Source organism: Rattus norvegicus, chromosome 5 (assembly GCF_036323735.1).
Source record: "Rattus norvegicus strain BN/NHsdMcwi chromosome 5, GRCr8, whole genome shotgun sequence".
Lineage (NCBI taxonomy): Eukaryota > Metazoa > Chordata > Mammalia > Rodentia > Muridae > Rattus > Rattus norvegicus.
This window is the reverse complement of record NC_086023.1, coordinates 141,396,158-141,418,293: the sequence shown is the minus strand read 5'-3', so window position 1 is coordinate 141,418,293 and position 22,136 is coordinate 141,396,158. Positions and strand designations below refer to the sequence as shown.

The following is a 22,136-nucleotide window of genomic DNA, read 5'->3' as shown; positions in this document are numbered from 1 at the left end:
TTTAAACTTTTACTCTTTAATAAGCTCTTAAAAAAAAAACAAAACTCATCTTAGGTAGACCAATGAGCTGACTCAGTGGATAAGGGCACTTGACTTGAAAGCCTGATCCCTGGAACTGTCATAGAGAGGAGATCAAAGTACTGCAAAGTACCATCTGACCTCCACATGTTCTCCCAGCACTCTCTCTCTCTCTCTCTCTCTCTCTCTCTCTCTCTCGCACACACACACACACACACACACACACACACACGTGCACAATAAATGTAACAGAAATATTTTAAAATAAAAGTGATTAGAAAACCTTCACTACTAAGAATGGCAACATGCGCCTTTAATCCTAGCATCTAGCATTCAGGAGTCAGAGGCAGGCAGATCTCTGCGAGTGAAAGGCCAGCCTGAGTCACATGCTGAGATTCTGTCTCAAACAGAACAAACCCTTCGCCCTTTATCAGCCATGAATGCCAAGTTTGCAGACAAGGACTCAGAGCCATTGACTCACTGGGTGCTTCCTGGGACTGTGAGCCTCTGGTTCCTGAGTTGAGCCCGCATGAGATGAGGAAATCTCCTTTGCTCTCCCTTTTTTCTTCTCCCCCATTTGCTGACAGATTGTAGCTTGCCTGCCGTATGGGTTTTCTTTCAAAATCTAATGGTCAAGCTTCCTTATAAATCTTAAATTCTTTTATCAACAAGACTAAGAACCTGCAAATGGGGGGTTGGGGATTTAGCTCAGTGGTAGAGCGCTTGCCTAGGAAGTGCAAGGCCCTGGGTTCGGTCCCCAGCTCCGAAAAAAAGAACCAAAAAAAAAAAAAAAAAAAGAACCTGCAAATGGGAATCCTGATACCCAGTAATATCTCTTGCTTAACTCTCTGGGATATAATCTGGACATCATACCAAGGACAACCCAAAACCCTGTCTGTCCAGTTCTATCAGCCTTTTATTACACTTACCGACTTTTGCATAGATTATTGTAATGAAAACCCAAAACGCAGTTTTGAAATTAAGGCATTGACATTTAAGTATCTAATAGTAGCACAAGATAATGTATTATCAGTCCTGGATATTTTTTTTTGAGTGGGAGGGGAGGTTGAGACAGCCCAGGTTTATATCACTGGTTGTCCTAGAACGTGCTCTGTAGACTAAGCTGGCCTCGAACTCCCAGAGATCTGCCAACCTCTGCCTCCAAAGTGCTGAGATTACAGGTGTGTGCCACCACTATCCAACTTGTTTTTCTTTTTAACTTATAAACTTAAAAAAAAAAAAAAAAACTTAGATTTGCTTAGGTCTTAGGAATTGGAAGGAATTTGACCTGAATTTATATTTGTTTACTTATAGGCTGCTTTTTAAACTCTAACATATCACACCTAAAAGTGGCACACAGGAGCATACATGGATAACAGAATACCACATCAAAGCATAGCCTGACAGCTGGACTCATAGACAAGATGGCACGACCAAGTTAGCTGCCAACCCACCTGTCTGTGCCTCCCATCTCGCTGTAGGGGTTCTGGGACCATGCATGCTTGCTACCACACCTGACTGTTTCAGTGAGTTGCAGAGATCAAACTCTGCAGGGCAGTAGGCTTGTGAAGCAAGTACTTTTACCCACTTAGTCATCTTCCCAACTGCCAGAGGCCAGCTCCGGAGCTCTGGTTCTCTCTTGAAGGTAGCTGAGGGGGAAAGCGTGTCCGCAGGGACAAGATTTGGTCTTGCAAGATATTAGGGTTGTTTTCTATAATAACATACGCATAGCTTGACTTTAAGTTACTCTGAAGTCAGACGCTGCAAGCCTCTGGATCTACTGACACTTGCTGCTAACAGTAGGGAGATTAGGTAAAGGATTTATTTCTAGTTGCTAGGAGTTCCTGACTAACTTGGTGGGTTAACTCTTTGTAAACCAGAAAAGAAAGAAGGATTCACTCACACAGAAAACACATACACTTGGTGAAGTGGGAAATGTCTACATCACTTTTTATTTATTGCTTTTAGCTTTTTATGTTTTTTAAACATATATTCATACATACCCACTCTGGCTGGGCCCAGCCATCTGTCTTATCAACTCCACAAATATTCACGTGTGCTTACATACTTACACATATACCTTCATACATAACAAACGCGCATACATGATGGATGGATGCATGGGTAGATGGATGGATGCATGGATGCATGGATGCATGGATGCATGGATGCATGGATGGGGCAGAGCCACCAACCCACCAACCTTACTTCTTTGGCCTTTTTATCCCTGCTTAGAAAAAAGCTCTTAGAAAATTACCTCCGATATCTCAGACATGTTACATAAAATGGGAGTTGCAGAAAGATGTCTACTTTCAGTTCAAAGCAGTGTTTTATTCTCTATGCTTATCATACATTTAAGGCAACAGTTTTTACATGGCCTGGCCTAGTCATAGTGCATACCTGTGGCTTTATCCATGAACCTAAATATTTTAGCCTTGAACACAAATTTGTTGCAAGCCTATTCCTCTTTTTAGTATAATTATGGAAGCTCGTATTTCTTATTATGCAGACTTTACTTACTATTATGAGGAGTGGGCACATTCTATTCTTGATTCTAACTTTATTACATCTTTCTAGCAAAGAACTAAGACCATCTCTAAAAATTTTCTTCCTAAAATTATTTTAATCAAATCAAGAATTCTATAAAAATCATTCATCCAAACGGCATTAATTCATGAAGATTCATCTTTATGTTGATCTGCAGAAAATCTGGTCAACAGGGTGGGATAATGCCCAGAGATTATTATATAATAATGACAGGAAAGGCATATCAGCTCCAAGAAGCCATCAGCAGGTGAAGTCTCTTTGGGACCTTGCCTCATAGAGCCCACCCATCACAGACCATGCAGAAGCAGTAGGCCACCTCCAGGAAGGCTACCTGCTAGCCTTAGCCTATCCTAGGCTCCTGACACTCAACCCTACAGCTCCTTTTGCAGACAAAGGCCAAAAGGTAGGCTAGTTAGTGTCCATTAAACAGTGATCAGAGAGCTCAGACTAAGGTCCACCTATATGGTGAGAAGACTTCCTGACATTTTAAAGAACATGAATTTTTTCTTTAGGTTTTTTTTCTTTTCCAGGGGGTGTGGGGACTGAACTATTTGTGATTCCTGTATTAGTTACTATTCTGTTGCTGTAATAAAATACCATGACCAAGTCAACTTATTTGTGGGAGATGGGTATTTGGGCTTACAGTTCTATAGGGATAAAAATCCATCCTGGTGGAGAAGCATGGTACCAAGCACCAGCAAGAAGCTGAGAACTCACGCCCTCGGCCACAAGCATGAATCGGAGAGTGAACTGAAAGTAAGCGAGGCTTCCTACTTTCAAAGCCCACCTCAGTGCTAGTTCTACTCCCAAGCTATTCCACCTAACCCTCACCAGCAGCACTGCAGCCGGGACTATGTATTCAAATGCCTGAGGCTTTAGGGAGCATCCTCAATCAAAGCATAGCACATAAGTATTACACAGTATTTCTATGCTGGAGACAAAGTTTTCCTGTTAGTATTTTTTTTTTTAATAAACAAGACCTCGGATTTTCCTGAATGAACAGGTACAAATATGCTAACCAAGCAGAACACACAGATATTTTGATTTATAACTTGCATCTAAAACACTATGTATAGCTAAAATGTACATTGTAAGGTCATTGCCTGAGAGCAGCCTGAGCCTCTTTCCAGGCCGTGCATAGCGGCTTCTATCTGCACATGTCCTACAGGAAGAAGACAGGACTGCCAGCTACATCCCTGTGGGGCTCGTTCTGCTTACACATGTATGTTACTTCCACATTTGCATTTTCAGTGACAAAACTGCCAAATCCAGAACTACTGTCCTATGCAATAATGCCATTCTGCCAGAAGATGGCACTTCGTAGGTTAGGGTAGGGGTGGGGAAGACACATGTATATAATGCATTTAATGGGAGGGAAATCGATAATTATAATCTCAAAAAATTAAAAAAATATATATTTAAAACATGTTAGTGTTAAAGGTAAAATGCAACCTTTATTTGTAGCAAGTCGTTACAGATAAACCAAACAGAAGGCAAATCCTAGGTCATGTGGAAAACTTACGCAGTTCATATGAATGAATAAACAGTTCAACACAAACTCTACTTCCCCATTATTTCTTTTAGAACTACATAGTACAATGTTGAGGTAATTTCTCATTTAAAAAGAAGAAGAAAGGTCTTGGTGTAAAACACAGTTGATCCGAGGCTGGGGATTTAGCTCAGTGGTAGAGCGCTTACCTAGGAAGCGCCAAGGCCCTGGGTTCGGTCCCCAGCTCCGAAAAAAAGAACCAAAAAAAAAAAAAAAAAAAAAAAAAAAGTGATGAACCATGTCAAGATGGACAAATGCCTGGTGCAAAGAGCTGAATGCACAGAAACTTTGTAAGCGGCCACACCCACCACTTCAAAAGCTTCATAAAGGTGAGGACTGAGCGCAGTATTAGAACAACAGTGGGGGCTCCTGGGAGGACTGAGCATATCATTACAGCACTAATTATGTTTAATAATAAGTTATTCCCCCCATCTCCTCAGCACATCTTCAGGCATACTGTCCATGTGTAGCCCTGGCTGGCCCGGAACTTGCTATAGAGACCAAGCCAGCCTTGAACTCGAGATGCACCTGCCTCTGCCTGCCAAGTGCCAGGATTAAAGGTGTCAGAGCCCATACCCTGCTGCTTCCTTCTCTTAAGCTCTCACCTATAATAAACACAGGACTTCATGCTTTGATAGCAAGCACTCTTACCCATTGAGCCATCTCTCCAGGGCATGTCTCTCAGAGTACAACCTCTGAAGAAACACTTGCAGTCTCCTTTTAACCATCAAACGTTTACAAAGCATTGGACTTTGCCCAGAAATCTCACAAGAGGTTGAAGCCTGGATCCAACGAGAAGAGGGACTTGTCCTGGGGAAAGGGATTTCTCACCATGCCGACCTCTTGTCTGACTGCCTTCAAAGAGACTGCAGCCAAGACAGCGATGGGTCAGTGATGAATCAGCCCATTGCTCTCCCTGAACTGCTCAGATATGCATGATTCTGGCCCGTTACTTGCACCTAAACCTCAAGTCAGGACCTGAAGGTCACTGCATCTCTTTGTCCTACTTCCCAACACAGACAGCCATATTGAGTAAATCTTTTTCTAGTTTTCACTAAAAAGTCCGTCTTTAATTTGCTTCGAAGATTTGTTACTAGGCCTAGTTTGTTAGAGTGCTAGGGCCCAGGCACTATCCTGACAGCCCAAAACATAAAACGCACATCAAGAATAAACAGATGAGGGTTGGAGAGGTGGCCAATGAAGAACCCTGGCTGCTCTTCTGGAGGACACAGGTTTGATTCCTGTAGCCCATGTGGTGACTCTCAGCCATCTGTAACTGGTTTCCACAGACACTGCAGGCATTTGGTACATATACATACATATAAGCAAAGCACCCATACACATAAAGATAACAATGGGAAAAAAATCTCTCCCAATGGTTATTCCCTGGCATTTTAAATTGTCCTTTCCGGAACAATCCACCCCTTGACCATGAGCTCTGAGGTCCTCTATGAGCAGCTGCCCTGTCACATTGTAGGAAGATGGAGCTGCCTCTGGCAGTGCCGCTCATTCCTACCCAAGTGCTTATGGGCGATATCCTCGGGATTTTGTACCAGCAGAGTTTGTAAAGTACTCTACCAATTTATCCTTAAGAGTCCCAACCGGGATCTTCTTCCGCTTGGGTAACCCTGAACACAGCCGGCTGCAGCGTCTCAGCTTGGCTGGTGTTGGCGTCCTCCACGCATAGTAGTCACCAGAGCGCTAAAGTCTGAGCCCTAAAGGCTTCGAAGAAGCTGCTCAGACCAGATTCATTAGCCTGCACCCTAAGACCTTTGATGGCTAAACTACACAACTGGGAATTATCCATCTGCTCCGCCCAATCCTGCATGTGTCCCACCTGTCCCCATCCTTTCTAGGCCCCACCCTCACTCCCCATCCCCCACCCCACAACCTAGCCTTTCACCGTTGGAGCTCGGCTCGCTTAAGCTCCTTCCTGGCTACTGCGGCGGTTACTGGAGGTGCTCCCTCAGTTTCCGGGCCGGAAGACAGGGGCCCGCGACTGGCTGAAAGGAGTGAGAAAAGCTAGACCTTGCCAAATTGTGAGCCAGAGAAAAGGCGACAACGTATCAATAGCCTTGTGTCTAAGGACTAAATGTGACCGATTCTTTAGAATAAATCAAAATGATGGATCTGAGGGGACAGAAGGAGCCTTTGTTGAGAGGGATTCTTTCCTAGGAAACAGCTCCTAAAATGTCCACCAGTGACTCAAATGCAACTTGTAAGGTAGAGTGGGCGAGTATCCTCTCAATAGTACCTATGGGACTGCAAACAACAGTTCATCCTCCAGAACCCTGAGGCTGCAACTTTTTTAAAAAAGATTCTATTTGCTTATTTTGTGTATGTGAGTACACTTGTCGCTGTCTTCAGACACACCAGAAGAGGGCATCAGATCCCATTAGAGATGGTTGTGAGCCACCATGTGATTGAATTGAACGCAGGACCTCTGGGAGAGCAGTCAGGGCTCTTAACTGCTGAGCCATCTCTCCAGCCCTGAGGCTGCAACTTTCAAAATAACCTCGTGGAAAGGACGAAGGCAGATGGAACATCCGAGGGACCCAGTGCTGACACCAAGGGCTACAGAGGCAGGTTCTGAGTCGGGCATTCCTCCCCTGAAAAGGAAGGACCTCCGGGAGCTCCTGGAAGAAACTTGAGATGCAGTTTTGAAAAGAATATCTTGCCCATCCAAAGAATCTTTGGTTCTGGGACCAACAGTTAGGAGAAAGGGTAGGCTCTACAGCTCCACGATACAACATCAAAAAGATCAGCCTTAAAAATAAAGGACCTGCAGAGTGGGATGTCCAACGGCCAAAGCATGGAAGCCACTGTTTCAGGGCCTTCCAAAACCCTGTTTAATGATATCCTGCAACAGTGGGACTGACAGTCAGAGGCCTGAGCACTGAAGGAGCCAACATACAATAGCTCTAAGGAGAAAGCGGAGTCTAGCGCTGGGGCCAAGCCTGCACCACAGGACTTGGAAAAGTCTTGCACTCCAGGGTTCCCATCAAACTGCGGAACCAGAAGCCTTCCAACACACTGTGGAAATGTTAGGCGAGGATCCAGTTTTAATACAAAGCAGGCATGTTGTTCTCTTTTCTGACCAAGTGTGGATGCCACAGGCAAGTAGCTTCAGTTGTGATCTTTCTACCAGGCACTCACAGCCCTGACCAAGTGCTGACTCTGGATGGCATGGCTCTCCTCATGCTCAGGAAGGACAGATGGACACTGCTTCTCCCACACCCACTGCTCTAGTACTTTGACATCAGAGTATTGGCCAAATGGATTCTCAACGTTGTCAAAAACAAATTTCACTGGGAAACCCACACCCTTATTTTCATAAAATTGAATGGCACCAGCTTTCAAAGAAACAGGTATCATTAAAGCAAGGATATCTGTCCATCCTTGGCCACCTGACACTTGGTCTCCAGGGGGTTGGGAATTGGGAGGTTGGGGGATGAGGCAGCAGCTCAGAGCTACCTGGGAACAAGTTTCATGATTCCTTGCCTTACAGGGTAAGTCTACCTCTTCCTCAGATGCTGGTGCGACCTTCACCATCTCCTCCATGAACTTGGCATATTCTCATCTCTCTGGTCCCAAGCCAGCCTCACCACATGCACAGAGCTTGGGAAGTTCGTGCCGACTCTCATTTCGTCTTCTTGCTGGAATCATTCACTTGGCATCTGTGGGGCACTCTTTCGTTCAAGCCTAGCTGACCAGCAGTACCCTCCCACTCTGTCAGCATTATGGGCCTGCCCCAGACCGGGATCTCACCCATGCTGCCCCAGAGACTTCTCCTTTACTAACACGTTTCTTGCAACTTTCTCCCTGTGGTAGCCATGAACTAATAAATAGCTCTTTGTGGTGCTATTTAGCCAAGATCTCCAAAACCCAGGACTTCTCTTCAGCCGACTTGGGTTATTCTCTCCCATGGCCTTGGGCCGGGCTCCCCGACCCTTTTTTTCAACCACTGGGGCTGTACCTCCCCTCCTGGGCTAATAGGTAAACTTCTACCTTGTGTGTGACGGCCGTAGTACTTCCTACCACAAGCTCTGCAGTGTTTCTTTTATGGTCACCACAGTTGGGTGATCTAAATATTACTTGTGGCCCTCGAGGTTGTACTATGTCACTACGTCCCCTGAGCTGTCTCTCCACACCACCTCCTGGCTCTTTCCTTAGTCCCATTTGTTTTTATTTTTGGCTGGGTTTTGTAGCAGGGACGTGGTCGGGACTTCTGCAACTATCTCTTGTTCCTGTATTTACGTGGTATTGTGGATTTGGGTGGTTCTCTATTTTTCTTGTTTGCTTTGCTAAGCAAGGTCATGATCCTTAAATTTAAGGTCGTTTTAGTTGTCGTCACTACCACAGTCTTTCGTTGGGTGGCAGGGGTGTGGGACCATACATGGTGGCTTTGAGGAGCCACTCTGTAGAACCTCTGGTGACAAATGGGAGCAGGCATGGACCTGGCACTCAGAGCCTGCAAGTGTGGAACGTGTCCTGCTTTCCCCCACTTCTGCTAATAAAGATTAGTGAGTGAGCCCTGCCTGGCTGACCTATAGATCACCCAGACACCTGCTCTTGGCTGGAGCAGCATGAGCAGCCGTTGACCCCGTTGGGAAGCAAATGATCCTGCAGTGGCTATCCCAGAGACTTGCCCACCCCATCCCCGTCTTCTGCGTGGCAGGTGTGGGAGCCCAGTGCTTGAAAACTTATTTCCTCCTCTTGCTCTCCTGAGGACCAGGGCTTTCCCCTCTCAAGGGCTCTCCTGTGCTCTCCTGAGTTCTCAGGAGCTCAGCAGTTCTCCTCCCCACTGTTATGCTCCTAACACACCAGTCATTATCAAAGTTTCCCCAGCCTCTGGCATCCACACTGCACCATTGCCCTGGTCTGGGAACTAATGACCTCCCTGCACAGTCCCAGCTTTAACCACCCTGCCTGTTTGTAATGCAGTGGCCGTGACAGGAAAGATGGCCATGACTGGGTCTTTGGTGGCCGTGACAGGAAAGATGGCCGTGACTGGGTCTTTGGCACCTGTGTGTGCCTCTTGACAGGCATGGCAGTAGCCATGAACAACAGCTGCATGTGGAAGGCACGGGCAAAGGTAGATGAGAGGAAGCTGTGGCAAGTAGAGGCTAGATAGGAGATGGAGTCTTCTGGGGAGCTGGAGGATGGATGGGCTGAGCCTGACTGAACACAGCTGCCAGGACCCAGGCAGCTTTCTCTAATAACTCCAGTAACCGTTGTCAAGACCCTGGAGAAAATACACAATTTGAGCGGCAGTCATTGGCAGCAAGCTGACTCTGCCTAAAGGACAAAAGGTTGAACTGTCCCAAACAGCTTCTAGAATTGCTTTATTCCAGGGAGGTTTTTCTTTTTGCAGCCCCCTGCTTTTTATCCGGCACCATCTGCTCTAGTAGGTGAAGCGGTACAAAACTAGCACTTGGGCTTCATTTTGGATTTTTCTTAGAAAGCTTGACCATTACCATGTCTTCCCCCAAGCACCATCAGTCAGGTTTGGCTTTCCTTTAGGTTCAGGCTCTTTTGAGCACTTCGGTTCTTTTAAAGCCACTTTTGTGACTGGCTTTGTCTTTCCTGGTTCTCCTGAGCTATTTGTTTTATGGAGTTATGTTTGGACTGGCGTGTAATGGGCCTCAGACGGAGAAGGCTTTGGTGGGTCTGCTCAGAGTATTGTTCTCCAAGTCTTTATGTTGGATCATGGGCCCCTGTGCAAGCCACCAGTCACTCAAAGTGGCCCAACCCCACAGACTTAAAAAACTCAGGCCACGTTCCCTTCAGCTCTCTCTGGACTGCGTGTTAAGAAGCCATGCTGTGCTGAGCCCCTAAGTCACGGTCCTACCTTGTACTGTCTCTTCCGTACTAAAGGAAGCTATCCCAGACTAAATAGTCAGGTAGGCTGACCCAGACTGAGTCACACGGGGTGGAACTCACCAGCACCCATTCTCTTTGTTCGGGGGGATTTTTGAGAGCTTTCCTCTGCAGCCCACCATCATTCTGTCCATGGTAACTCTGATTCTAAGCCATCTTTTAATAGTGCTCCTCTCAAGTTTTAAACAGCAGCTTCCCCTTCCCTTTAAGGACCACCTGATATACCATACTGCTTCTTTGTGATGGAGACCCTTTCTCCTGATAAAGCTCATTCCTCAAAGGTAATTTTGTGGCCACCCCTTTCCCAAAGCAACCCATTGCACCCCCGCCCCCCCTTAACTCATTTGAAACAGATAAGCAAGAGTTGCAAGGGCATTCTGTTGCAGTTATGTAATCATGAAAAATATTAAGACTATTTATTCTCTTGGTGCCCCCGAGGGAGAATTCTAGCTGACCAGCCTTCGGTTAACTCATGATCCTTTCTTTCTTTTTTTTTTTTTTTAAGATTTATTTATTTATTTTGTATATGAGTACACTGTAGCTGTCTTCTGACACACCAGAAGAGGACATCGGATCTCTTTTACAGATGGTTATGAGCCACCATGTGGTTGCTGGGATTTGAACTCAGGACCTCTGGAAGAGCAGTCGGTGCTCTTAACCGCTGAGCCATCTCTCCAGCCCCTCATGATCCTTTCTAAAGCGACATGAGGCAGAAACAATCTTCCCTGAAGTTCTTAAAATAACTACTGAACCCAGCTCACTTGACTTTTGAATTTTTCTTGGTCTGTGCACCAAAATTCTCCTTCTCGGTGTGCCTGTTTAAAAGGTCTATGTGTGTAAGTGTGCGTACGCATAAACGGAGCTCTTTGAGAGACATTGTTGAACTGTTAACAAACTGGAGCGGCCATCTCTGTATTTTTCTCTCTGAAAAAGCGGTAAGCTAAGATGGGTGATTTTAGAGTGTTTGACTCTGATATAAAAATGAAGACCAGTTTTATAGGACTTTACTTCAAGCATGCCTATCTAAAATGTCAACTAACCCAAGTATTGTTTTTGAGCAGTCCCCTTGTGAGTGGACTGATTCTGGTGCTGTCAAGTGTTAATCCTAGAAACTAAGGCTGAGAACACAAATCCTGTGGGATTGACAGGGTCACCTATAATATGAAAGTACTTAAACTGTTAAAGATATTTAGCAAAGAGTCAGAAACTCTAAAAAGCAACCTTTTTTCCCTAAGCTTACTTAAGCTAGGAGAAGTTGAAATATAAATTTCCAAGTTGAACTGTAGGGGGGCCTTTATGCAAGGATCCCTTTGCATGGTTTCCCAACTTTGGCCCACATGAAATAAACATACATTTTGTCAGTGTTGAAATGGGATAATGTTCCTATTCAGATACTTGCTAATAATGTCATTTGTATTAACTATAAAATATTTGGGTAACCAGCCAGTGGCAATGGTAGCACATGCCTTTAATTCCAACACTCAGGAGGCAGAGGCAGAGGCAGAGAGAGGCAGAGAGGCAGAGAGAGAGGCAGAGAGGCAGAGAGAGAGGCAGAGAGGCAGAGGCAGAGAGGCAGAGAGAGAGGCAGAGAGGCAGAGAGAGAGGCAGAGAGAGGCAGAGAGGCAGAGAGAGAGGCAGAGAGGCAGAGAGAGAGGCAGAGAGAGAGGCAGAGAGGCAGAGAGGCAGAGAGAGAGGCAGAGAGACCTCTATGAGTTTGAGGTCAGCATGGTTTATACAGCAAGTTCCAGGACAGCCAGGCCTACACAGAGAAACTGTCTCAAAAAGGAAAAGAACAAAAATTGGGTGTTTCTGGGTTGCTAGTCTCCTTGTTAAAAGAATTATAAGACGGACTCAGAAAAAATTAAGGGCCATTTTGCTATAGTTTGAGAGAAAAATGATGTGGTAGGCAAGCTGCTGGGAGTCTTGGCACCTGCCAGAAAGGAGAGGAAAAGGGCATGCCTTTTGAGTCAGGTTCTAGTCATGGAGTCAGGAGAAGTGATGGAACTATAGGGATTCCGTATGGGGCGGGAGGTACCCTTCACAGAGAGCAAGAATGCTGAGTCAGCAGACATGTTTAGGATTTTGGCTGCTATCCAAAGAAGGGATCAAGTGGGTGTGGTACCAAACATTAGACATTTTGAGTTATCAGAGAAGAGGAAAAGGGCTGGAGAAATGACTCGGCAAGTAAGAACACTGTCTGGCCCAGTGAGGTGGCACACACTTTTAGAGACAGGTGGATCTCTTGAGTTCAAAGCCAGTCTGCTCTGTGTTCAGTGAATTCCAGGACAGCTGGAGCTATGTAGAGAGACTCTGTCTCAAAAGGGCCAAAGGGTGTGTGTGTGTGTGTGTGTGTGTAGCACTGGCTGTTGTAGAGGACCCAGTTTTGATTCCCAGGACCCATGTGGCAGCCCACAACTGTTATAACTCCAGTTCCAGTTCCAGGGGATCCAATGCCCTCTACTGGTCTCTATGGGCAATAAGTATGCACATTGTGCAGAGATACACAAACATGCAAACATTCACATACATCACACATCCATACACAACTTAAAGGAGAGGGGGTAGCAAGGGGAAACTGCTAAGATCTATAAACAGAGAAGACAGTAGGTGATGTTATCCAATTAAAGGCAAATTAGAATGTGACATCCCATTTGGGGCCAGATTGCTGAGCTACTCACCATGGTATTTTCAGTCTTTCTCTCTGTCCTGGAGCTCTGTAGACCAGACTTGAGTTTACAGCGATCCTCCTGCCTCTGTCTTCCCCATGCTGAGATTAAGGGCATACTCCACCACACAATTCATTTCCCTGTTTGCTGCCAAGCAAATTGGAGATAGGGTCCGTCCTCAGTAGCCTCCACATCTGCTAATGGCTGTCTCCTGGTCTAACTGCCTAAAATTTGGTATATGTCATAATGATTGTGTATATGTTGTAAATGTTACCTGCCGAAACCTGGAGAGCAGCGTTAGCTTTAGGGTCCTTGATCATTATACTCACAGTTTATGTTTATAAACAGAAAACGTTCCTATGGCAGATGTCATGAAATGCTATGTACACTGACATGTGGCATGCTATTAAAGCTTTCATTCCTTGACTCTAGTCCATTCTGTCTTCCATGTAGGAAACTGTGTATATCCTCTCGGGGTTCAGTATTCCTAAACATTAATATAAAATAGATGGGAATCCGTACTAAAAGCAAATACCATTTTCATTTGTTGAGACAGGGTCTCAGAATGGAGTCCAGAGTTGCCCTTGAGCTCACAGACATCTGCCTCCTTCTGCCTCCAGATGCTGGGATTAAAGTGTGCACCATCACACCTGTCATGGGAATACTAATATTTCTTAAAGGACAAAAAGTATTTCTAAAAGTTAGGTTCACATTTTCTATCCTCCATCCTCTGTTTTGATTTAACATCTGTGACTTGATTTAAATTCAGTTGTTCTAGCTGGGAAGTGGTGATGCACACCTGTAATCCCAGAACTTGAGAGGCGTGGCAGGTGGATCTCTATAAGTTTAAGGCCAGCCAGGTCGACAGAGCAAGTTCCAGGACAGCCAGGGCCACAAAGAGAAACCCAGTCAAAAAAATTTTTTCCCTTGTCCCTTTTAAAGTAGGTCGTGAGTAGACCTAGAAACAGCTTGTGATCTCCTGTACCTGCTTATATTCTAATGCTGATTTGGGTCCCCCAAAACTGTTTGCACGAGAGGGGTCTGCATTTAGCTTCTGGGAACCTGCGCCTAGTTAATTCTGATTGGTAAATAAAGATGCCAGCAGCCAATGGCTGGGGAGAAGGGAGAGAAGGGTTTTAGATTTCCTGGGCTTGGGACCTTGAGGAGGACGACAGGAAGGGAAGAGCCTTCGTGACTGAAAAGAGCATGCAGGAGTGGACATAGAAGAGTGGCCATGGAAGAAGCGTCTGCACGAGGGAGAGAACCATGCAAAGGGACCAAGAGAACTTGACCCAGAGGGCTGCTCAGCTGGGTCAAGAGCAGCCAAGATGGACCGCAGACACAGTAAGCAGTTATGGCTAAGGGTAGAAAGTGGATTCTAAGAGCACGGAGGGTGCTACCGGGCTCTTTAAGGCATATTAAATATAAAGGCTGTGTGTGTGTCTTTCACCGGGAAACATAGACCACTGAGGTGGATAAGTAACCCCGCACCAGGATTTATTAAAAATATTCATACTAGGGGTTGGGGATTTAGCTCAGTGGTAGAGCGCTTGCCTAGCAAGCGCAAGGCCCTGGGTTCGGTCCCCAGCTCCGAAAAAAAGAAAAGAAAAAAAAATTCATACTTCAGTTCCTGCTTCCCTTTGCCACAATTTTTTTTAAATAATGCATCCTGGAATCTAGAAATGGCAGTTTGCATGATAAGACAGGCAAAGGCTTCCTTACAAATCAAGTGTGTCAGGGTCTCCACGAGAGCAATGTTTTCTTCTCTGGAAGTTTCCCAGAACTGGATTTGAACACCACCAGAACCACAAAGAAGACATGAGTTAGTTCCCCACAGGAAGGAAACGTCATGAAATGACCTTTATGTCTGCATGTATGTGTGTGCACCAAGTGCATGCCTGGTTCCAATGAGGATATCAGATCCCCTGGAACTGGAACTATGAACACTTGTGAGCTACCATGTAGGTCCCCGGAATCAACCCCAAGTCTATAAGAACAAATATTCTTAACCACTGAGCCATCTCTCCAGCCCCAAGTATATTGACAAGTCTTTATTGTCTCACCCTGCCTCTTCTGGGATCATTTGCTCCTCCAGCTCCTTAGTGTGGATGCCTACCTCAAGCAGGACTAAGGAGATGTCTTCACTGGAGATATTACTTGTGGTTTATCTTGTGGATTTTCTAGAACAGTTGCTCTGATATGACCTCCCAGCTCCTTCTAATAAGACTTCTCCCTTATTCCATAATTATTTAAAATCAGGGCAATAACTTCATAGTTGACTTCTCAACCAGGAAAAAGGGGATAGCTCAACTGATCCCTAAACTAACTGGGTCTGTCCTTCTGAGACCTGCTGGGTCTGTCCTTCTGAGACCTGCTGGGTCTGTCCTTCTGAGACCTGCTGGGTCTGTCCTTCTGAGACCTGCTGGTGAATATGGGTTTGTGCTCAGCCTGACAGCTACCATTGTCTATTGCAGAAGGCTTGGCAGATAGAGAAATTCCTCCCAGTTTCTGCCATGAGCCTCGAGGTCAGTGCTCCAGAGGGTATTCTCAACTGCCAGCCTTTTCCACTATCCCCAACCAGCAGGAAGCAGTTGGATGGGGCATCACCCCCATCCTGTAGGAATTCTTTTGAGAGAGGAGTGTTAGACAGGAGTTAGCTAGACAAAGGGAGTAAGACTCCTGTCATACTGTGAGTATGGCCATTCTTTCCTTTCATTCATTTCCTTTCTTTTTCTTCCTTCCTTCATGTATGTATGTATGTATGTATGTATGTATGTATGTGTGTATGTGTATGTGTATATATGTATGTATGTATGTGTATGTGTGTATGTATGTGTGTATGTATGTGTGTATGTATGTATGTGTGTATGTATGTGTGTATGTATGTGTGTGTAAGTATGTATGTATGTGTGTATGTATGTGTGTAAGTATGTATGTATGTGTGTATATGTGTGTGTGTATATGTATGTATGTGTATGTGTATGTGTGTATGTATGTATGTGTGTATATGTGTGTATGTATGTATGTGTGTATATGTGTGTATGTATGTGTATATATGTATGTATGTATGTGTATGTGTGTATGTATGTGTGTATGTATGTGTGTAAGTATGTATGTATGTGTGTATGTATGTGTGTAAGTATGTATGTATGTGTGTATATGTGTGTATGTGTATGTATGTATGTGTATGTGTATGTGTGTATGTATGTATGTGTGTATATGTGTGTATGTGTATGTATGTATGTGTATGTGTATGTGTGTATGTATGTATGTGTGTATATGTGTGTATGTATGTATGTGTGTATATGTGTGTATGTATGTGTGTGTATGTATTCCTAATGGTCACCTCTTTGATTGTACCCAGGGAGCTATCTTCATACATAGGCTATCTTCAGGACGTGCTCAAAAGTGACCAACCTCAGGCCAAGCAAAGGTGGCATAAACCTCTAATCCCAGCACTTGGGAGGCAGAGGCAGATCTGCAGGATCTCTGAGTTCTCGGTCAGCCCAGTCTCCTGGCTGATCGAGGGAGCCAGGAACTAGGCTCTTCCCCTAGTGACTGTGAAAATGCAGAAAGCCAAGAATTACCCAACCAGAGGCTGGGCCTGCGGCTTGGTGGGAGGGGTATAGGTGTGCGTGGGTCCCATCCCCTGAACCACAGAGAAAGTGGCCAAGGTGGCTTACCTCAGGGTCTCAGCTCTTACTAGGTGGAGGCAGGAGGGTCAGGGGTCAGGATAACCCACAGCTACATAGACACACAACCTGTTCAAGGCCAGGCTAAGCTACATAGAGCCTTATCATGGAAAAAGAATTAACAGAAGAATCAAAAGAAAAAAATTTTTAAAAGAATTAACAGAAAAATAATTATCCTTTAAACACTAAGGAATTGACACTAGGACAAAACTGTTAAATACTAACACTCAAAATGATTTATTAAAAATTCTGAAAATTATTTTGATATATCTGATTTTAAATTTTTGACTACAAATTTCAGGACTGGGATATAAGCAGATTTCATAAAAAGTCCTCTAGTCAAGTACTAGGTCCATACAGAAAACTGAGCCACCACATCCGGGTTTTGCTATGGAATCAGTGTGTCCAATCTATTACCCCTAAAACACAAAACAAAACAATTATGTTAGCATAAAAGTAACTGGTAGGGAGGGGCTAGAAAGACTCTCAGTGGCTAAAAGCACTGGCTGTCCTGCCACGGGACCTGTATTGAATTCCCATCACCCACAGGGCACACACTACATGTAGTTTAACTACAGTTGCAGGAAATCCAAAGAATTCTTCTAGCCCCCTTGGGCCCCAGGCATCATATACATAGTACAAAAATACACATAGGCAAAACCATGTATATGCCTCTGTGTTGTGTGTGTGTGTGTGTGTGTGTGTGTGTGTGTGTGCACATGTGACCTATATCCACGTAATACTAAAATAGCCCATCAATGATTGCACACAGAACTGTGCTTGTGGGGTCCAGCCCACCTACCAAACTAAGCCACAGACAATAAGCCAAGCAGGGTCAACCCCAGTCCCACCCCAAGGGTAAGCAGCTCCTAAGAGATTCCATAGAGCAAATTGAGGATGGCCTGGCAGTGCAAGACACGAAGGAGTTGACTTGCTTGTTGTTTAAAAGAAGCGCGCTATGGCCATGCCATGTAATTTAAAATTTCCTTCTAGAACAAGTACCGTCCACACCCCGTCCTCCCTATGCTCCCCACTGTGAGCGGCTGTCCTGCTCCTGCCTCAGCTCCTCATCCTCCCACCACATGAGCTGCCTCCTCCTTCACAGCTGTTGGAGGCCTGGCTTCAAGTGACCAATGGTATAGGTGGATGGAACTGACCCACAGCCACCTCTGCCTAAGGCACACTTCTTGCCCAACTGCATGTGGACGGTGGTTATGGCCTTTTACCTGGCTGGGTTTCATAAATGCTCCATCATTTCAAGGAAGTTCATCAGCTTGGGGTGACTCAGGACACTGCCCACTGCGGTGGCTCCATGTGTCCATCCACTTCATGCCCCTGGGTGGCACCAAGGCACTGACCTCCTCCAATACGAGCCTCGGCAGCCAGAACCCTTGGCGTGGAATCTCACCAGCACCACACTGTCTGTCCAAAGTCCTAAGGCCTCAGAATTGCCACGCAGGCCTGACGCTCTAGTCTGTTCACGGAGACTCCATGAACAGTTTAAAACAAGTGAGAATTTTCCCTCTTTGGCGCCCTGCTCTACCCAGGCTGTGCTGCAACCTTTGCTGCCAGATTCACCACAGTCCACAACCTGGAATCTGAGTCCAGAAGGAACGAGAAAAGCAAGAACAGGTGCCAGCTTTGTTGAGAGTCGAAGGTCTGGAACAAAACAATCGCTCTCATCGGGGCCTAAGAATGAAACTCAACCCAGCCCTTCACAGTACATCCGGAAGATCCACGGGGCCAGTGTGTTGTAGAGACAGAGGGTCAAAGATCATGATTCCTACAAGGGCATCCTCCACAGGAACGAGATCTTAAAATGTTGGCAAAGGTCTCGAGGTCCAACTTCTGAGTGGGCATTCTTTCCCTCAAAGGATTTCTACACTGGACCAAAGGATTTCCCCAAGACCTGAAGGCTACAACTTCTAAAAGGGTCTGCTAGGCAAGCCTCAGAAATGGGGCAACGTCAAGGGATCTAGAGCTGGGCTGGTACCAGTAACAGGACTCAAGGGCAGCAGCTAAGGGACACCCCCACACACACACACACACAGAATAACCTCCTGGAGTAACTTTGAGGAGAGAGATACACCCTAAAAAGGATGTTCTAGCTTGGGACCTATGGTTACAGACAAGGGTGCCCAGCAGGCAGTTGACAAACTTTCAGAGTTTTTTGAGGGAACTTCAGGAATGGGGTGTTCTCTAGGGAATCACCTGAGGCCAATGGTTACAAGCCAGGATCAGGGAAGACTCACAAGTGTGATGTCCCAGGAAATCCCTAGAGGGATGATAGACATAGTCTCAGGAGGGCCAGCCAGAAGAGGAGAGCTATAGGGAGGGTGCCCTGTCAGGGTTGTCTAGGAGGCCTTTGGATTTGAGCAGGCTATTGCCCTGGCCAGAAACCACAGCCCCGGGGCCTTAGTGGAGACCTTTAATGTTCTCAAGGCAGAAAAACAAGGTCTTAATAAGTTGATCTGGCAGATAAACAGGATTTTAATCAGTTGCTCTGCCTGTGGGAATTTGATCTGTATAACTCGATCTGCCCATGGGAAAGCTCAGCTTCCTCTGATCACTGTTGAATTTTGAATTCTTTCGAGGGAATTGTTCACGCTTGGCCAGTGTGACTGGAGCACCCCAGACTGTGGGATCCCACCATTTCATTCTCGACTTGCTTTTCTCCGTTTTTGACTGTTCTTTTGTGAGCTTTATGATGTGGCCATCCTGAGCCAGTTGCTGTAGATTCTGTCTGCGTGCTCTGGTGCCTGACTTCGGATGATGATGATGGTTTTGGGGCGACAGCTCCAAGGTCTGGGTTCTTTTCTTGTTCTGCAGACTCTTTCTGCTCACGGGGACTGGGCTCAGCTCCCACAGTTTTTTCTGAAGGAGTGACTTTTCTTTTGAAAACTGGGACTGGGCCTCCCTTTCCTTGGACTTAGCTCTCTTCTCGGCTTTCTCCTTCTTTGGTGTCTGTGTTTCTTCCTCCTGGCTTCCCTCCAAACTACACATGTGGGTTTCCTGCACTGGTGGCCTTGATTTCAGGTGGATCTTTCTTCCCTCCAGGACATGCCCTTCAAGACTGCCTTCAGGTTTGGGGCAGTGTGACACCATGTGTAGGCCTTTCCTTGGTGATGCAATGCTATATCTCATGACCACGTCCTTCCACAGGTCCTTATGGAGCTGAACTTGAGGACTTTGAGGTGTGTCCCCTTGATCATTTGCCTGATTAAGGAATGCTGTTGTTCTGTCTTTTCCCTGGGTCCCTAATGGTGCTGTTGCCTCAAGAGTTTTCTCTGTCCATGCCTCCTTTGGATTTGTAAGGCAACCTCTTCTGGTCTCTAACCCCAGACATTTAGAAAGGTCGCTTTGTAATATCTCTCTGGGGGATAATGAAGAAAAGCCCTCAGTGACAGGGGTCCTGCAGCCACCAGCAGAGACTGCCCGAAGTAGGTGATGCTCTCCTTCCTTTGGTTTCTGGAGAAGGGGAAGCGACTCTGCCGGGCTTGCACGCAGAGTGCCCAAACTTCTACATGTGGATCGGGAGGTCTGGCTGGTTTTGACTTTCTGAGTATTGAAATGTGGCCTCGTGGTTTCCCAAAATGCATGGCTTCCCTGTCTCCTGGTGCTGTCAGTAGCATTCAATCTTCTGTGTGAGACAAGCTCTTGCCAATTCATTTTTCCCTCTCACGCTCCTGGAGACTAGGGCCTTGTCTCTCCCTGACTGATCCCACACCGTGATGGGAGAGCTCTTCAGTATTTAGTTTTCTTCTCTCTGGCATGATCAAGATAAATACTCTTTGAAGTTCACTGGCCTCTGCTGTCAATGTTCCACTGCTGTCCTGGGTTTGGAGAAAATGAACTCTCTGGTACCCTTAGCTACCCTGCCTGTCTATGATGTAGTGGGCGGGGCTAAGGGAAAGATGGCCGTGACCTGGGCTGACCTGCATATAGAGGGAAGCCTTGGGCCCTGTGTCTGTTGGTGTTAAGATGTCAGCTTCTAGGGAAAACATCAGCATATGGAGAGGGCACAGGCATTGTATGGACAGGTGGGAAGTGAGCTGTGGAAGGCTGATCGCTAGGCACACAGGAGGGAGTTGATGGGGAGTCACAGAGTGGTTGGCCTGGCCTGTTGGGGGTTTTCAGCACACAGGCTTTGAGTCTAATAAGGAAGATCAGATGACCCTGAGTGACAAGCCTGATAACCTGACGCAGTTCTCAGAAACCCAGGGAGGCCAAAACAACACTTGAACATTTACCTTTGACTCTGTGTGTGCTGTGACATTCTCATATTCACTCTCCCCTGAGGTATTAATATGGATAAACTACGTAACCCTAGTGACAAGTGTGTGGAAGAGGCCTGGAGGAAAAGACACATTTTGGATGTCAGTCATTTCTGTCCCAACCCAAAGGGACAGGAAAAGCTTGAAGAACTCCCAGCAGCCACTGGAACTAATTCCTTGGCAAGATGTTCTCAGAGCTTCCCGCTTGGGTGAGGGCCGTCTGCTTTCCCCACTCTGGTGAAGCATGTGAAGTCTCGTTTTAGACTCAAGAACATTTCCCCACAGTAAACTTCTCTCTGACTGGTGCACCTGGGGCACTTCATTTACTCTAAGGTTTCCAGGCTCCTTCGGAGCTGTTTTGGTGGTGGCCGTTGGCCAGCCTTGTCTCTGAGGATGGATGCTCTGAGGCATTCTGGTTTGCAGAGCTGTTTTTGAGCTGTCAGGCCATTCGAATGGGGGGCTATAAGCTATGTAGGTGTCTATTCTGTGACAGGAAAGGGTTCTCAGGCTCTCAGCTCACTCATGAGGGTTAAAGCAATAGAAACAGAGGAGCAAGGATGCCAAGCAGATTTCTGCTGTGATTGACATAGCCATCAAAAGATGGAGGCTTGGGCTGGAGAAGTGACTCAGTGGCTAAAATGCTCTCCCTGAAATGGTAGCTAGCAGAAGTGTTAACCTGAATCTGGTTTCCTCCTGAAATAGCTGAATCTGACATTCAAGTGTTAATTCAAGAAACAGACACTGGCAAAACCAAGCCCTTCGCTGAGTTTCCAAGAGAGAAAACCTAGAACCTGCTGTTAAAAGTGTTAATACTATCCTTTGATCCAATTCTCAAAAACCCTGTATAGTTCAAAAATGTCAATTTCAAACTCAATTCCAGGACAGTGTGGCAATGAGGCAGGCCAGCACTGTCACATCAGGACTGATGATGGCGGTGTGGGAATGACTGGAGATCGGTCCCTTCATCAGAACAGTGAAGGACAGCAGTCTCTCCGTGGGAGTAGGCACCATGTCCCATGGTGCAGGTGACTAGAGAGTTTTATAGGAAGCAGGGGGGAACTTTGGGGATGGAAGATCCCATCTGCAAATCTAATCCCAGAAGTCTCAGAGTCCTGATCACACAGAAGGTCAGTAGATTGATCTCCTATCAGGAGCTCCCTGATCTTACCTGCCCAGGAGGTCATCTCAAGTCAGCTTTCTCGTCTGGAGTTTCTCAGCCCACCTGAGGTTTTTGCGTTACTGGCCCTTTGAGTATTTGATTATTTCTAGCAGCTTGAGGCTTTAATGGCTAGGACTATAGACTTCATCCTTCTCTCTCAAACAAAAGAAGGGAGGAAGAAAAGGATCAGAGCCTAGTGACAGCTCAGCAATCCAGGAACTGACCAGTATCAAACCGTGCTAGCTTCTCTAGACCAGGCAACTGATTTCTTTTAGCATCTTCTAGATAACTGGCAACTGTGTGCAATGGGCTGATTCAGCTTAGACCGGTTTCAAGCAGATGCACAGAAAG

General features: G+C 46.0%; 1 protein-coding gene across 1 annotated transcript; it reads right to left on the bottom strand.

Annotated features, from left to right (window-relative positions):
- Positions 1 to 6,061: 6,061 nt before the first annotated feature.
- Positions 6,062 to 20,021, bottom strand: LOC134479028 (uncharacterized). The gene is made up of 2 exons (XM_063261327.1): positions 17,579 to 20,021; positions 6,062 to 16,771 (listed from the first exon to the last, which is right to left on the bottom strand). Exon 1 carries the CDS (start codon positions 20,019 to 20,021, stop codon positions 18,843 to 18,845), a length of 1,179 nt encoding a protein of 392 aa, XP_063117397.1. The 3' UTR covers positions 6,062 to 16,771; positions 17,579 to 18,842.
- Positions 20,022 to 22,136: the final 2,115 nt, after the last annotated feature.

Excerpts from the sequence above, each read along its gene's own strand:
- LOC134479028 (XM_063261327.1), bottom strand. The coding sequence starts at position 20,021 with ATGAATTGGCAAGAGCTTGTCTCACACAGAAGATTGAATGCTACTGAC.